Below are 17675 nucleotides of genomic sequence, written 5' to 3'. Positions count from 1 at the left end.
AACTATAAAAAGATTATTGTTAACAGCATAACAACCCAAACTTATATATTGGTCTAATTTTTACGTGTTTTGATTATCGGTCAACTTTTTACCATTTTATTTACACGAACAATATAAAATTAATTACGCTAAGGGGAGGTAAAAATGAGGTGTGTTTACTGGATAAATTAATTAATCTTGTTACTTGAAGAGTAATTTTCTTGAACATATATTCTGTTTAATAATTTTTCTAAATTTTTATTTCTTTTCAGGTATGTCATCTTTGTTCCTTCAATTCTGGGGTTCGGAATTACTATATTATTAAAGTTTGCATATTTAGTAATCACAAATAACGTAAGTACTGCATATACTTTATTGATACTTCTATCAGAGATATTAACGATTATTGATTCATATTTACGAGACATTATTACTTGTCTAACGAAATAAACATCATTTATCATACGGCATCAATGATATATGTTGTTTGGCCGTACTGGGTTTATCAGCTTCTTTTGAGTTTGGCATTCGAAAGGAACATCATTTTAAGTATTTTATTCTATCCTTTAATTAGCTACATATATAAGAGAAAATTAAGGCTTTTTAGTTTTTTAAATATTAATTATATTTTCTGAAAATTTCCTTAATATAATTAATGTAATATACGATAAAAACTACAATTCAACTTAATATATTAATCTGTTTTTTTACAAAAGTACTATATCCTAAAAAAATCAACATTACTCTATTAAACAAAAAAAATATTAAATATGGAATGCATGACACTATTTTTGCACCTATGATGTTTAAGAATTAATGCACTTTTAATAAACCCACTTGTATTGCTTCAAAGTTCTCCAACAAAAGTCGTGCAATCAGACATGTACCTTGAAAACATTAATTACCTATATTTTTGTAAAATATTTCTCTAGTGATTGTAGTGTTCAAGAAAAAAAATTAAAATAATTACAATATCTGAATTTCGTAAAATTTACATTAAATTCAACAGATGATTGTTTGAATTTTGCACTTTTCAATATCTCCGATTTACTGAGAGCAATTTACAAATGAGCATATATTCTAGTTCAGCGATTGGACCATTTCTTATCCATATTTTTAAACTTAATCTAATTTTAATTAACAAATCTGTTTTTATTCTCTCTCTGTTATTAATCCTTTATTTAAACAAAAACGACTCTACTTAACAATAGTCGTCACAAACATCCATTCCCCCAACACCCACACCAAGGCACTTTTCCATTAAAAGGTACATTTGAGATCCCCGACATTTTCCTCGGGTTTTCATTTGAATCGCACGAGGAGGCACTGTTAGTTCTTTCTCTGTCACTGTAGTCTTCGTAGAGAAAGCTGCCATAAGCTAATCCTGGTCCTACCATTGATCTATCAGTACAAATGGAGAACGATCGTTCGCGCAATCGCGGATCTAGTACTGATCCTCTTCTGCCCCGAATTCCACCGGAGCGGTCTCGACGGTGTTTCTTATGTTTCCTGATTCCTACACCTACAAAAAAAAACAGAAAGTTGAAGAGTCTTGTAAGTTCATATTACTGGATAAAGTCAATCACTAACAAATATGGCATAAAAACTAAGTAAGCTAGGCTCATTACCGATCTCTGTTAAATATACAAATTGCTTCTATGTTGATGATTTCGTCAATCACTTCAACATATTCTTGTTCTTAGATCTGAAAAAATGTATTTAACACTCCATGTTCTCTTAATTTAAGGTTATTCTCGTTATCCTACTTTTTCATTATCGATATTTTACTGCATTTCTAGACTCAACCTCAGAATCTATGACTTTATTCTGTAATTTTTGATAAAATTTCAGCATATTTTTATATAATAATAATAATAATAAGCTGTATTTCCAACAGGTTACAAATACCCAGTTACAGGAAAATCAATTAGATATATAAATGTACAAGTACGAAAGCATGAACTGTATTAGATCCATGCAACTAAACTATAAAATAATTGCTATATAATTATAAAAGTAGTGAGTTTGAGAAAATAAATAAAAAATCCACACTAAATTAGGATAAGAATCAAGAATTAATTTAAAACAAAAGAGCAGAAAAAAATGAGTAAATAAATGTATTCAAACCAAGAACTACATAACCTAGCCTCCCCCACCGACCATACGCAAGTGATCCAAGATAAGTGCCAAATTGTCATGGTGAATATCACAAGAACCAGCAATTGTGTTAAAGTTTTGACACATAAAGTAAATAGGACTCTGGTACAGAATGTTGGACCTGGCTGTGTCCAAGTTAAAAGCTGGACACTGTCTAGATCCTGGGCGTGGTATATGAAAGCAAATCCTTTGGAAAAGGGATGGGCAGTCAAATTTATGGTTAAGTAAATTAAACAAGAATTTCACCGAATGCATTTCTCTCCTCTTTGCAAGTGACCATTCAGTATATCTGGAGAGCAGCAGGTTATGGTCAAAACCCCTTGGAGGATAGACTCCATAATCCTTAAATGCCAAACATTTAAGGAATCGCCGTTGGACTGATTCTAATAGGTGAATGTGTTGGTTGTAAATGGAAGACCAAATGAGGAAGCTGTAGCCCAGCCTGGATCTAACAAATGCATAGTAGTAGAGAGTTTTGGCAGTGTTCGAAAATATATGCAATTTCTAATAATAAAGCCCAGCATATATACTGAAATGAAAGTATGTTTACATTCCAGTATCGTTTGAAATAATTTAGCTACAATTTATGTAAATATATATCACAAACTGTAGAAATGAAACAAGATATTAACGGAAGAAATAAATACAAGAAGTCTCGTAACGATAAGAGAAACGAGGATTAAAAGTGGTGAAATTATTTAAAAAAATAAAGCAGACAGCGAAATGTATGATTTGAAGGATGGGTCCTAGTTACTCTAGATATAGAAGATTATTTAATAGTCAAACTACTGAATTCAAACAAATATCTTAGAGGCATTTAAATGTATGAAGAACAATTACAGAATTGGATACAAAAAGTATGTCTTTAAAAAGGGTAAGATGAAAACGTAATGAAAGAAGCTTCTTAAATTGGAAGGTAGTAAATACTTCGGTGGAAAATGGAGAACGAAAAGGAATCAATAGAAGATAGGTGGCATAGTTCGATGAAAAACAGAAAACTATGCATTTTTAAAAGTAAAATATCAGTTCCTTGGTATGAATGGATAATAATGCGGTTGACTGGAGCATGTCAGGACTTTTACTAATGTAACTTTTATATTAATATAAAAAGGTTTGAACTAGTAACTTTCTGAGTATGCTCTCCATAAGCTCTGCTTTTCTACCCTCTTCAATTTATCATTGGAAGCTGAAGCTTTATGTTTTTTTTTATAGTTGGACACACTTGCAAGAAAAACCTATCGCGCCAGAGGGGCGACAAGTGCGCGGAAGTGTTGGTGGATATTTAAACACTTTCCATTGAAGTATCTATAAAAAAGAGATAAACCTTCGACGGCTCTTCGGTGTTCCAAACTGCCAAGTTTACAGGTATATTCAGGGTTGTTGACAAGTCGTACAGCGCGTTTCTGTATGCTGTCCAGAAGTTTTACGTTCTTGGGAGCACCGCTCTAAATGTGCGAGCAATATTCCATGGTCGGCCGAATCTGAGCCTTGGAGAGAATAAGCAACTGTTCAGATGAATATAGGTGCTTCGTCCTAAAAGGAACGCTCAATTTCTTAGAAGCCCGCTTCGCAATATCTGACACATCGGTTTGCTATGATAGATTAGTCTCGGATATCGGTTTATATTTGAAAAAAATAATTACATTTCCATTTTTTAAATCAGGTGCTAGAGCAATTGCAAAGGTTCTCGATGAAGTAGTGATAACCCAAATATCTAATATGGATAAAGAGGTAATGAGAAATATAGCTTCTACCATCATCCTTCGACGCACCACTATGCATAAAAGTGGACAGTACTTATTCTGACCACTTCACAGCATTTGATGAAGTGTCAGGTCATTACTCCACCCAAGGCTCACACTACAGTTACATACTGGTGCTCTTTAAACTCTTTACTATTGCTGTTGGGCTTGGGCATAACACATCCTTTATCTGATTTCCCCAAACATAATAATCATATCTAATTTTATTGGTAGATAGTATCTATTATTGATGATCTGATCTTGATCAGTAAGACATTTAGTTGGCCTGGTTTGTCAAAAGGTAAGTTTCTTAACCATATTAATGTTGCATGTTTGTCTGTCCTAATGGCTGCAATGGTTTCTACTATCATATATTTATGATAGTCCTTAGTTAATGAGTTGATCGCCTAAGTAAGATTTTTACAAAATATGTCACTTACCTATCTACTTAAATACATTTTATTTGCTCCTTCTCGCCCAAAATTGGCGTTCAAAAGAAAATACGTTGGCAAACACTTTTCTCATTACAGACCAAACCTGCCTTGAATAATTTAATTTCAAAGGCACTTTCTTCTTTGTGCATTCGGCTTCTTTTCTTTTTTTGGGCCTACAGGCACTTCAAGCGCTATTCAAACTCGACCGTGTAAAAAAAAGCGCGAAAAAAATATTATTTCTGTGCCTTGCTTGCATGTTGTTAAAGCTTGGGTGGAGGAGCATTGACCCGCCAATTTTTAAATGTGTCAAGTTGTCACTTAAATTACGCTGATTACAAACGTTTCGAGAGAAAAAGAACCCTTTTGTTTCCTGAAATGAATTGCGTGATCGCGTTTAGAATGGAATTAATTTCTGTTTTATCAACGTAATGGTGTTTTTGAATTTTTTGAACTTAGATAAAACTGCTAGATTAGCAACAATATCCCTTTGACACGTCGAAGGCTTAGTTATTTATAAGCTGGATTTTTTAAATTTGCTTGGATTATTGTATTTTTATTGTAATTTTGACAAGGTTCACCATATTCAAATCAGAGGATTTATTTAAGTATTGCATTTTAAAGAGCAATTATTATGTATATTATGATGTTGATGATTAAATTTGGCTCGGTTGCATTGGATTTTCGACGAACTGATTTTTTATCTTATATTTAACGAGACACTAAAACAGTATATTATGTGAAAGGATAATATACTCAGTAGTATTCATCATTAATTATTTTTCTTAATTTTCCTACGCTCAAAATTCTCCATTTATATCTCTTTTGCTGATGACCATTTGTTTAATTTTCTTTACGTTGATATTAAGACCATACTGGTGACTGTACTGTGCAATATAGATTAATTTTTGCAGTGCTTCCAAGCTATCTGCTATCACCGAGGTATCGTCGGCATATCGAATATTTTTTAGTCCGACTTCGTTCAAAAGGATTCGTTCTACTCCGTTAAGGGGTTCCTTGAATTTTTTTTTTTATTTTTTTTTAATATTAATAAATATCAAAGGCGAGAGGACACATCCCTGTCTGACCCGTCGTTATATTTTTAACTGTTTTAAACATAACCCAATACAATACTTAATTCAAATGGTAGGTTATAAGACCTTATTATATCCAATGTATCATGTTCTGTTGCTCAAGACGATTTTTCATTATTGAAAGTGGATAAACATCATCCCCCGTTGCTTTTTAATTTAAACTGCAATTTTTCACATTGTAATCAATTTGAACTCCATAAAAATTAACCTAAGACATTTACTAATTTTCGAAAGGCTAATTTTCCAATTCTACATAACGCAATACTTGAAAATGATATCCATAATGACAGCTCACAGTTTTGATCATTTATACGGATGAAAAAGGGTAAATCTCCGAATACCTGGTACTTTAAAAGATGGGGATAGAGAATTTTCATCGTCTAAAGCTATTGTTGAGGCATTTTCAACATTTTTTCAAGTGTTTATGCAGAACGTGAATTAAAAATTCCGTCAATATTGATCCTGTTTTTGTAAAAAAATGTTTTACTAAACTGAATGTATTGGTGGAGACTGATATTTTTTTAGCTGCAAAAAAAATTGAAAAACAAATTAACTGCAGGTATTGACTCCATTCCAAGCTTTGTTGTAAAGGATTGCATACATGTTTTTTCCAAGCCACTTCTTTTTATATTCAACAAATCTATTGAAACTAGTATTAGTATTTTCCAAGTTGTTAGAAAACCGCCAGAGTCATACCTGATTTGAAAAAAAGGCGATCCAACGGAGCTGCGTAATTACTGGCCTATTTCGATTTTGTACAACTTTTTTAAGCTTTTTGAAAAGCTTTACATCATAAGATCAGCATGGGTTTATGCATGATACAAAGTTGACTTGTTTTTCTCAGAGTATCTGTACTACGCTGGATCAGTTTGGCCAGGCTGCATAAACCATAAAATTTTTCTTTCTAAAATGAATGCCTTGGAATTTTCGGATAAGTTAGTTGCTCTTGTACATTCTTATTTAACTAGCCGCCATAAATTCGTCGAAATTGGCGGTTTTCGTTCTCATAGTTACGAGGTTACCTCAGGTGTTAGAGATTTAATTTAGGTCCCCTTTTTTGTGATATTTATTGACGACCTTGCTAAACTTATTAAATGTCCAAGACTCAAGTTTAGGGACGACCTTAAACTTTTTCTAAATATTATTACTATCCACGATTGTATTGATTTGCAAGACACACTAAAAATTCTGTACTTTACTTTTGTTAGATCTCCTAAATAATAAAAATTTATTGTAACGAGTTACTAAATGAAATTAGGTACATAATTCCTAGGATAAACGCAAGATGTTCCTTAACTTTTTATTGTCAACGTCCTAGAACTAATATGCTAACTAGAGCGCCAATAAACTATATCTGTTATTTGTTTAATACTTATTGTACTTATTATGATATTTTCTATAATTCTTTGAAAGCAATAATTAGCAAGGTCAATTGATCTATTACTGTCTTCTATTGTTTATTTATTTTAAAGGATGTTCGTTTTTTCATAATCGATTAGACTTGCGTATACATACAGTTCACTTGCCTGCATCTCTGGATTAGGACTTGAACTCCAAAGACTACCTCTCTGGTTTATAAAACCAACTGCATTTATAAAACTAAATTGGTTTTCGGATATCTGTTCTTCGCATTTGTTGTAGGTTCTTTTGTATATAATTTTGGCATATGACTCAGAAATATCAGACTGATAGTTCGATATTTCTCCCACTTACATTGCACCTACACATCCATCACAATAGGATCACCCTTTTTTGAGATTATGATTGACTATCAAATTTCACTAAGGGCAATCTGTAAATTCTTCTCAACTATAAAAAATAATCTTCGTAATTGATAACTCATCTTAAAAGGAATCAGGTTAAATGTTTTGATTTTTAGTCAAATTTTGTATTAAAAAAACATCAGTGAATTAGTTTTGGTATTGGTGATTGAAAGCACTCTGCGGATCAAAAATTGCATTTAGTTCCTGCATAGTACTGCTGTCAACGTGAAGTCAGCACTAAGAATATCTATGGAAAAACTGTAAAAGCTCAAAGTTCAAGACTCATTTTTTCAAGTATTTGCTAATAGTACTTTTGACCATGCAGACAACTTAAAACATCTTTTTACACAAAAAAACATTGTTTTTAAAACATTTTACAGATGTTAGTCGCATAGTTCATAAGAAATCAGTATTGTTTGGAGTCAATATTCTGACTTTAGAAAAACTTGCACGATCACTTAATCAATTATAGTTGCATGTTAGCATTTTATAAAAATTTTTGAGGGAAGGCACGGGCTTTCAATAATGGGAGGTACGGGACAAGACGCAGGATGCGGGTACTGTATCGCTCCGGAGCAGATTAGAATATCCGCCTTGAGTGACGACACACGTCTTTCGTGGTTAAGATTATTTAAAGGTTTATATTTTTTATACTTTTTCTAACATCGGAAGTGGGATAGGCCCATCAACACAAAAAGAAGACTATAAAGGGTCATTTATTCGAAAATGAGTGCCGACGCATTACTAGAAATTTTTCAAAAAATGCAAGAATCTTTGCAGGCACCGCGACGCGCTATTGACGATGTTGTGCTACTATGGCCATCCTATACTATTTCTAACATGCACATGACTTAAAAGGGCAAACCATAGATGTCCCATTTTTTGTTTCCAGATTGTAATGACCACAAATTTACGATTGGGGTGACTATACTTTTCTATAGTAACAGGGCTTATTCCATTTCTACCCTATAGTTTTTAATTTTATTGATTTTAGGTTAGTGATGCAAAGTTGCAAATAATCTTAAAAACTCATTTTTCTTAGCGTAGCCTGATAAAGTCGAAAGTACCCTAGAAAAAATATTCAATTTTACTCCATGGAAACTACGTTAGATGGTCGTTGTCTGACTAAATAGAATAACTATCTTCTTGCTCATTGACTGACTCTATCCATGAACGCAACTCTCACAACTATTAAAACATGTAATAATTATCAATATCTTCCCTTCCTTTCAATCACTTCTCTTCTTTTGATTTAGCAGACATTTACATACCTTTGTGGTATCACCAAATAAAACCTTCACATGAGCTGGTTTCGTGACTTGCCTTCCCAATTATTTTATCATTACCTGCTTGCATCTAATTATTGTTCCTCCATTACCTGCCCTTTATCAAATTCTGCACATGTTGGAGATAATGTACTATTTCCTGGTAAAGATTAGAAGTCACTACTATTGCAGCGAATTTTCTCAAGAGTCTTTACCTCTTCATTTTACCTGTCATTTCTGTTATAATAATTATGTAACTAATATGTTACTTTCTGAATGTAGAATATTTTATTCTATGAAGTTGGATCAATAAAGGCCGCTTATTTGAACATTTCCCAATCACAGACACCGCGCCAAACTTTTTTCAGTCTTGTTCATATTTACGTTCACTCGTGTTTTGTTTAATTCTCGTCTGAATAAAATTAAGGCAAAGTTCTCTAACAAAAGTTCGTTCCTTACTGCTGATTAACTCTTCTCTATTTTTCCGTAAATCCCAAAACGGATATTAATCATACGATTATACCGCCTTTGTTCAATGCGCCCAAGACCCAGATAATAAGAGCTGAGCAAGAGAGGGAGAGCCTTACAGTGCACAGATGGTTAAACAAAAGATCTATTACTTTACAAGTTTGGCAATAAATCACTTACTGGGGAATAAGCGTGTTGAAATACATGAGAATTTACCGATAGGAGATTTACGCAACTTTATCAGAAAAGTGAAGTTTTTAAGTCTTTGGCTTTTGGGACTTGATAACGACTTCGATATATCCTCATTTGTTGTTCTGTCACATAATGAAGAAACACAGACAAATATTTTTTAAAATTTTGTTAGCTGCTGGTTGTACTATAAAATCTAAAGCTAATTATTGTAAAACATACCTACAACTTACCATCATGTAATAACTGAACGTGTTTAATTCGGTCAGGGCTTACTGAAACGCTCTTCCTACTCTTTCTATCTTCCTTTTTCGCGTCTTTTTTATCAAGGTTTTTCCTATCACTTTCTGAAGAGTTCGGTGTTTTTGGTTCGAAATTGGAGGTTTCGGTGGTGGACTTTTTTGATTCTATACTGGGAGTCTTTTGGTGTATATGCTTAAGCGCCTTGTCTTTTAGCTTTGGCGATGACAGCTCTTTTTGGTCAGGTTTATCTTTAGGAACTTCTGGGGTAAGTCTGTAAATAGAATTGCTGAGTAAAAGAATGTCTTGCTTTTTTTACTTACTTAAAATCAAACAGAGATGACTTTTTACCATCTTGAACACTTTTTGCGCTGCTGCTTTTAGAGTCGGTATTACTGACTATGGTAAGTTTTTTTAATTTCTCTCTTTCTTTTTTACCCTTGAAGTGGATGGATACTTTTTTGGTTATGCTCATCTTAGGTGACTTGCTTTTTTCTTCTTTCTTGTCTAGTTTGTCCTGTTTGGAGTCATTAATGCCTTTACTTGCTTTGAGGGTTGTAGTCTCATCATTTTCAACTGGTGGCTCGTTACTTGTAGTTGCTGTAATAATAGGATAATTATAGGAAAATAACAATTATTGATTATTGCAGATATCACCATTTTTCTCCTCTTTTTTCTCTAGAGTATTTTCTCCTTTTTCGATAAAATTTTCTGGGTTATACCTACGACTGAAATAATCAGCATTTACGTAATTATCATTCAAGTTTCCAAAGAAAAATGGATTGTGTTCTTGATTGCCGTCTTTTCCAGAAGAAGGCAGGCTGGTGTCTACTTTTGAGTTGTTATTCGGATTGTTTTCGATAAACGGTGGTTGTGAAGGTTGAGGAGGCTTAAGAGAGACATGGAGATTTGGTCGTGAAGATGATCTGCTAGGAGCCTCTTCAGTGGGCGGTGGAGGAATAAGACATAAGTTTTGTTGGGAGGCTGACATAGCCTCCAGATGTTTCGAGTTAAGACTTTCGAAGCTTCTAATAAATTTATTGGTTTGCCACATACTGAATTTATTTACTTACAAACACTTTTTACCTTTGAATGTTCTTATACTTATCAAATCCTATCAAGGGCATAGCTTTTGGCATCAACACCACATTCAGTTCACTTTTATGAAGCCTTTCTTGACTACCGCTCTGATTCGTCATTTGTTCATGTGCATGTGGTGAAAATTGACCCATTTGTTCAGCATTAAAAAAATCTTGATTAGGAACGTGTTCTGGTGGCTCTTGGATTGTGGATAAATTCCCAGGGAATCCTCTCTGTAAATTTGTTAGCTTCAATATATCCTAAAGATTTTGATGAGTTTATCAAAACAAAACGGAGGTATTTGACCACTTACCTGCGATATAGATTCAATGTCGTATAACAATTCTTCAAGATTACCACCGTTAGAAAATGTGGTACTGGGTGTGGTATTGCTATAAGTCAAGTTTTTATTAAAGTTTTGGTTATCAATTTTCACTATTAAATCAGTAGCTTTCTTCTCCATGCTTTGAACGGTTGGTTGTGGATTGGTGTTTTTTGGTACTAAAATCATGTTTTGGTAAAAATTATTCGCATTGGTTTCGACGATTTTCTTACTGAAATAGATTAAAAGTCTATTGAGAATAAAGTGAATATTCATTTACACACTTTAAATAATGTTATATGGGGTTTTTAAGAGTACAATGAACTGCTTAACTTTCATAAAAACTTCAAAAATAAGTTTGAAACTAAAAACGATTTTTCTGTCTGAGCTCAAGTATAACAATGGTGGCTTCTGTAGTTTTTATAAGAGTTAAATGCATAAATAAGCAATAAAAGGAGAGCGGAGACAAATGCAAATTGTATTATTCAAACAAGAGCTTATTTTTATTTTATACTGAAACTCTCGGAATCGTCGAAGTTCCGTAAAAGTTTTTTACGAATATCCGGAAGTCTTTCTAAGAGATGAAGTAGCATATTTGATTAAACTTCTTTTTTAATTTTATATTGTTTTACAGGTTCTAATGAATAATAATATAATTTAAAATTTAACCTATTAACTCTACTAACATAAATGAACCAAAAAGCCACCGATGCACTTTTCAGCTCTCTGCTTTCTCTCATGCATCTACTTTTTTCATTTTTTACCTCACGGCTAAAATGGGGTTTTCATCTGGATTCATCCAGAAATGTTATACACTATTACCTCAGGAAATTTTGTTCCGTATCGTTGCCATGTTCCGCGAAAACCACCTGCTGGTTTTCATATAGCGGCGATGCACTGGGGGAAATTGCTATCGGGGGCGTCTGGGACTCGTTGGGGTTGTTGTTTGACAGTGGTGGCGTGTAGAAGTCTTCTGGGTATAATGGGGCTTGCTGAAACTAAAATTACATATGAGACTCGTTCGACATATGGAAATATAAGTGATTAATTGTTCTCTTTACATGTTTACGTATCGGGTGGGCCATCGAAAACGTACCGCAAGGCATAACTGCTAGCTCAATTTTTTTTTTCAAAAAACTCAAAAACGCGTCAATTTTGTTTATAAGGGGGACAACTTTTGCCCCAAAAATGATTGCAACATCTTCAACCCCCTAAGTGGGGAGTCATCACCTAAACTTTTTTAAATAGAAATGGGGGTTTAATGATTTTACCTGATTAAAAAGTGCTAATAGTTCCATATACGTTGCTGCTTATTTTTTGAAAATCGTTTAGAAAATATGAAGGATTGAAATTCGAAAAATACATTTTTTAAAAAACGTACTAATTAAATCAATTAAAAAAAACTTATTGAATTAATCAAGCAAATGCTGAAAATATTGCCCGCCAACCTCCATACAGTAATACAAATTATCTTCAAACAGTTCTCGAACACTCTGTCTTCTAATGAGGCAGGTAGGTTGTTATACACTTTACTTTTTATGTGCCCCCACACTAAAGGAGTCAAGTCGGGTGACCGGGAAGGCCAGTCAATTGCACCTCTTCGACCTATCCACCGACCTGGAAAGGGATTGTTTAAATAATGGCGCACATTTTGAGAGGAATGTGAAGGTGCACCGCCTTGTTGATAAAACAATTCCTCTTCAACGTATCCGCTATATTATTGTTCCCTGTGATACCTGTTAGGGCTGGGTCTGTAGTATTTTCCAGTTAATCCAAGTACATATCGCCTGTTAAATTTCCAGGAAGAAAGAAAGGACTCCCAATGGAATCTCCAAAAATACCAGCCCACACGTTCAATTTCTGAGGGTTTTGTGTGTACATCTTGTAAACAACCCTGGGATTGCTCTCAAACTAGTAACGACAGTTGCTTAACGTACACTCATCCGAAAAACACACATTAAATAGGAAATTGTTATTATTCGCCACTCGTTGACTAATAAGTTGACAATATTCCAAGCGATGATCAAAATCATCCTCGTGTAGTTCTTGTACCAACCGAATTTTGTACGGGTAGAACTTGTGTTTTTTTAATATTCTACGGACACTTGTACCACTCACGCCAGTCCCATTGGCTAATTTTCTTGTACTCAGTGTATTATGAATGGCAACTTGGCCCAATACTAATACCTCCATAACTTCATTTACTACAAGATTTTTATTTTGCTTCTTTTTACTTGTAACGGAACCTGTTACCCGAAATTTTGCTACTAACTGGCAAACAATTTTTCCAGAAAAGTGTTTGTCAGTATGGCGTTCATTAAATATCTCCGCAACCCGATTTCCACGTTCATAATTTTTAAAATAAAGTTCGCTCATTTCTACTCTTTCTGCAATTGAGTACACTATAACTGTTAAAAAGTTTAATGAGAAATTTTAACGCACAAGTCGCAGATAGCTATCTAGCAACTAGCGTACCTGAGTTTATTTTAAAATTAGCCAAAAACATGTAATACGCAAAAACACCAAATGGATCAAAGGAATTTATCCTTATCATTTTCAGCATTTGATTGATTAATTCAGTAAGTTTTTTTTTAATTAATTTAATTTATGCGTTTGTTTTTAAATTAATTTTTTTAATTTCAATCCTCCATATTTTCTAAACGAGTTAACGGATTTTCAAAAAATAAGCAGCAACGTATAGGGAATTAATAGCACTTTTTAATAAAGTATCATTAAATCCCAATTCCCATTTGAAAATATGTAGGGGATGATACCCTCACTTAAGGGGTTGAAGATTTTGCAATCATTTTTGGGCCAAACGTTGTCCCCCTTACAAACAAAATTGACGTGTTTTCGAGTTTAAAAAAAAAAGTTCCCTAGCAGTTATGTCTCGTGCTACGTTTTCAATGGCCCATCCTGTATTGTTGTATGGACTGGTAATAATACAATTGTATGATCGTTCCTATAATTCTCGATTCTAAGTATATTTTAATTTACGATTACTTTTTTAATCTTTCGTAAAATATTATTGGCGTAGACCAGCATGCCTTTTACAAGGATCTGTTAATACTCTGTTATACATCTGTTAATACTGACGTTCATCTACACTGATCTCAGTAAAGCATTTGACAAGATAAGCCAGAATATTGTCCTTGCTCGACTTAAAGACATCGGTGTGGGTGGGTGCGTCTTGAGACGGGTGGTATCTTATGTTTAAAAAAGTCTCACTTCAAGAATTTTGCTCTGAGTGTTTTATTTCGTCATCTATTGTTTCACAGGGCTCTCATTTAGGACCTCTGTTTTTATTACATACATTAACAATATAAAATGTGGTTTACGTTACACTAAATTTCTATTATGCGCCGATGATCTTAAAATCTACTTTACAATATTTAGTTAACCGATTGCGTTAAAATTGAATGTAATCTGGATCAACTCCGAGCCCACTGTGATATAAATAGTCTCTTAACATTAAAAAATGTCAAAGTATAACCTTTTCAAAAAATAAAAATCTAGATATTTGCTTACCTAAAGTGAACCACGTACATAATTTGGGAATTATATAGGACTCTAAATTGATGTTTGACATTCATATTGATCTAATAGCAACATAATCCTCCAGATTGGGTTATATTTTTTATAAATTTGAAACGCTCTCTAGTTCTTGAACTCTGAAGTATATTATGGTCTGGTTTATTTAAAATGTCATATTTAAAATTAATATGTAGGTTCATAAGTCTTGAATGTAAATAGGAAAAAATTGAAAATGAAACTAGGGGTTTGTAGAAAAATTACTAGTAGATTATTACCGTATTTAGGAAGATTTCGTACTCAAATGTGAATGTGTATGATCAAACAAACTAAAAGGGTTTGTAAAAAAAGTTACTATTGGGCTATTGAACATAGAAGATAATTCAAAATGTTTAAAGGAAGAAACTTTACAAATACTATACTTCTAGGTTGTCTGTTCTTTGTACTTAAATTTTATCATAAAAGAAGTAGAGGTTTCTAAAAAATACTAGTGGATTAAAATTATTTCTTTTACGTTTGATAGCTTGTATGACATAAGTATAAATGTCGGAAGAAAAAGAGTAAAAAGTCAAATTTGTCCTAAAAAGAACGTTTTTTTTTTTAATAAAAAAAAATAAAGTAGTAAAGTAATAAAGTAGTGGCATACATAATTTTTCAAAAAATATATGGTACACATGCTGTATACACGCCACTGTTTAAAAGTAGATTGAGTATTAAAATAGAGTATTTAAATAAACATAAGTATACCTGTATTTGTTTTATTTTAAAATGAGGGAATATATTAATTATTTTAACGTCTGGCTATAATTTGGCGCCCAACGTGAAATGCCCAAATATTTATTAAATTCGTTCGGCAAAAGAATAAACCGATTTCCATTTATGTTCTCACTGTGCACAGGCCTTATGTTTGTATTCTATCGTTTGAAGATAAAAATACAATGTGTTTCATCCTCTCTGATTAAAATTTTCTAAACTGATATTTCCTTTAAACATTTTATTACTTTTAAGGTGCTAACGACCACCCAACCGTCAAAACAAGCTCGTAGTTCTTTTATAGAGCCACAAGAAACCCTATGAAATGAATACAGTATCTCCGAATAAAGACAAACATTTACTCGCGACCACCCATTAGTTTCACGGGCTGTACGTTCATACGTCATTTTCGAATAAAATCGTTCTAAAGTTGCCTTTCATCTTTGCGCGCCGGGTGGTTTTCTTTGGCAGTTGGGAAAATTAAACTTTTCTCTTTGAAATATGGCCTTTAATAAAGAGAAGTTTGAATGTTTGATATGTTTTTGATTGGTGGGATTTTACAAGCAAATTTGCAGTTGAACGGAACTTAATTTGTTTTTCCTCATACTTTTCTCTTTTACCTGGTGGAAATGATTGTCGTCAAAACTCTTAGAATGTTGAATAGGTGCAAAATAGTTCATTGGCATTTGGTTGGGTAAGGTTTGCGATTTATTCGGAAGCACCGTGTCATAAACAGGATAACTTTGATCTGGTTTGATGGCGTCTTTGTCATTGTAGTTCCACAGCATGTCGTTTTGATCGGTGCCATGAGACAGTCTATTTGAAAAAAAAACGTTGTAAATGGATTCATATGGTATTCTAAAGTTACCTTGTATTAACTGAAGAATTCCTGTCAGAGTTTTCACAAGAAGTTTCCTCAGTTACGATCGATAAGTGGTCGAATTGATTACGGATGTTTTTAAGGTTGGTTTTTTGGACATTTTTTAGGTTCTGAGATGTTTCTACTTCCTCTGATTCTTCGGTGCAACTTGAACAACTCTCCTGCAAAACAAATTTTTAAAATCTATATCAATAAAAATATGGCCATAAGCAAGATAACTAATATTCCTCCTTTTGCTTTGCCTATTCCTAATATAAATAAACCAAGGGAATTAAATTGAAATCACCATGCATTTTATATTTATTTTAATATCTTTTAAATCCGTTCTGTGTTTTTCTTATAAAATTGATTTTTTTTCAGAATTGAGACTGAAACAAAGAAAATTAGAAAATTTCCTTAGTTACACATAAAGGAAATTGAAAATTTGTCTCTGAAATTATCTGATCTGATTATCCTATCCGATGGAAAAATTAATTTTATGTCAATCACATTAAAGGGACTGAAACTTCCTAAACATTATAAAATGTAGGTTGGGAACATTACAAAAATATGAACCAATTAAGTTGTAATAATAAAAAATATAACCAAATAAGGAAAACGATTTTAAAAGAACGGAGAGAAATAATGTAGAGAAGGAGTAATCCAACTTGTCGAATTTATCTTAACAATATACATATGTACGTAAATACGATTCACAACAATTTCTTCTTCTTTCTTTTAATTTTAAGGCTTTATTTGCCATCATTATTTAGTGGTACGCTTTGCAGCATTCAGACTAGATTAATATTTCTTTTTTCTCTACGCCATTGTTAACTAAATTAAACTAAATATCGTAATCATCAAACGATTAAGCAGCATAAACCGATTTTTATCGCCATTTACGCACCATACTGTTTATTACTCTTATATTAGGAATCTTATCTTATAATGAATAAGTGGAATGGATTCTTCGCATATCTTGGTCGGTCTAAAAATCACAGACTTATATCATAGTATTGATAGTGATTGTGTCTCTTCTACGTAAGGTTTCGTTGTAATCAAAATGGACGTAAGTTACGTCAGTTGGTAAAATTGTGTTAAAATTAAATCGCCCATATCTTAATGTCAAAATATCAATATTCCTCTATTAGTATATTGTTTATCACCAACGCAAGAAGGAATTTTCTGTGTACGCTATAACTCAGGTGACGTTGATCTATGATTTCATTGGTTGCAGACCTTAAAATTTGACTTATGGCAAGAAGTGGGGATGTACTTTATATATTTTTTTACAATTCATCGTTGACTCGTAAGGATTTAATACGAGTCGCCATTTCTAACGATTTTTCACCTTTTTATAGTGTTTTTATCTTTTGGAAATAGTTCAAAAAGTAAACTTCAAAATGAATCGAAAATCACTAAAAACATAAAGTTATTGATAAGAAGAATTGCCAAACAATTTGAAATAGCTGATTGATGTGTCCAGTACTGACCGATTGTGCGAAGTTTTTTCCCTTTATTATTGTCTGTTTTTTCTTGGCCTTTCGATGAAGCCAATAAAATAGACGAACATATATTGAAGGATCTCATGAGAGCAGAATTGTAATGTGAATCTAAATAATTTTAAACACTACAAAGACCAAAAGCTGTATCCTTAAAGTGTAACTTGATGAACGTAGTTGTAGATAATATATCAATAAGAGGTACAGTAGTGAACAAAGAAATATATTCTTCTTTTGTTTAGATGATTTTTTGACTTTTGATTCTTCTCTTATCTCAGGCAATGTCAAAAATCAATGGTT

General features: G+C 32.8%; 2 protein-coding genes across 11 annotated transcripts in view; one reads left to right on the top strand and one right to left on the bottom strand.

The window, feature by feature from the left end:
- The window catches only part of LOC126740093 (tyrosine-protein kinase transmembrane receptor Ror), a 182379-nt gene that overhangs the window by 77635 nt on the left and 87069 nt on the right, over nucleotides 1-17675 (top strand). The window lies entirely within an intron of this gene.
- Nucleotides 580-17675, bottom strand: part of LOC126740094 (homeobox protein 4) — a 61186-nt gene continuing 44090 nt past the window's right edge. For 3 of the 8 annotated variants that reach the window (XM_050445978.1, XM_050445982.1, XM_050445979.1), the window contains 9 exons: nucleotides 15883-16055; nucleotides 15635-15830; nucleotides 11553-11728; nucleotides 10722-10980; nucleotides 10415-10668; nucleotides 9986-10356; nucleotides 9652-9928; nucleotides 9322-9602; nucleotides 580-1501 (listed from right to left, as the gene is read on the bottom strand). In XM_050445978.1, the coding sequence (XP_050301935.1) occupies nucleotides 1194-1501; nucleotides 9322-9602; nucleotides 9652-9928; nucleotides 9986-10356; nucleotides 10415-10668; nucleotides 10722-10980; nucleotides 11553-11728; nucleotides 15635-15830; nucleotides 15883-16055 (2295 nt within the window). In that variant the 3' untranslated portion in view covers nucleotides 580-1193. The remainder of the gene's footprint in view (nucleotides 1502-9321; nucleotides 9603-9651; nucleotides 9929-9985; nucleotides 10357-10414; nucleotides 10669-10721; nucleotides 10981-11552; nucleotides 11729-15634; nucleotides 15831-15882; nucleotides 16056-17675) is intronic. The other 5 variants (XM_050445984.1, XM_050445983.1, XM_050445981.1 and 2 more) reach the window with 5 other exon arrangements.

The sequence above is a fragment of the Anthonomus grandis genome, chromosome 9 (assembly GCF_022605725.1).
Source record: "Anthonomus grandis grandis chromosome 9, icAntGran1.3, whole genome shotgun sequence".
Classification (NCBI taxonomy): domain Eukaryota; kingdom Metazoa; phylum Arthropoda; class Insecta; order Coleoptera; family Curculionidae; genus Anthonomus; species Anthonomus grandis.
This window is presented reverse-complemented; position numbering and strand designations above follow the sequence as displayed.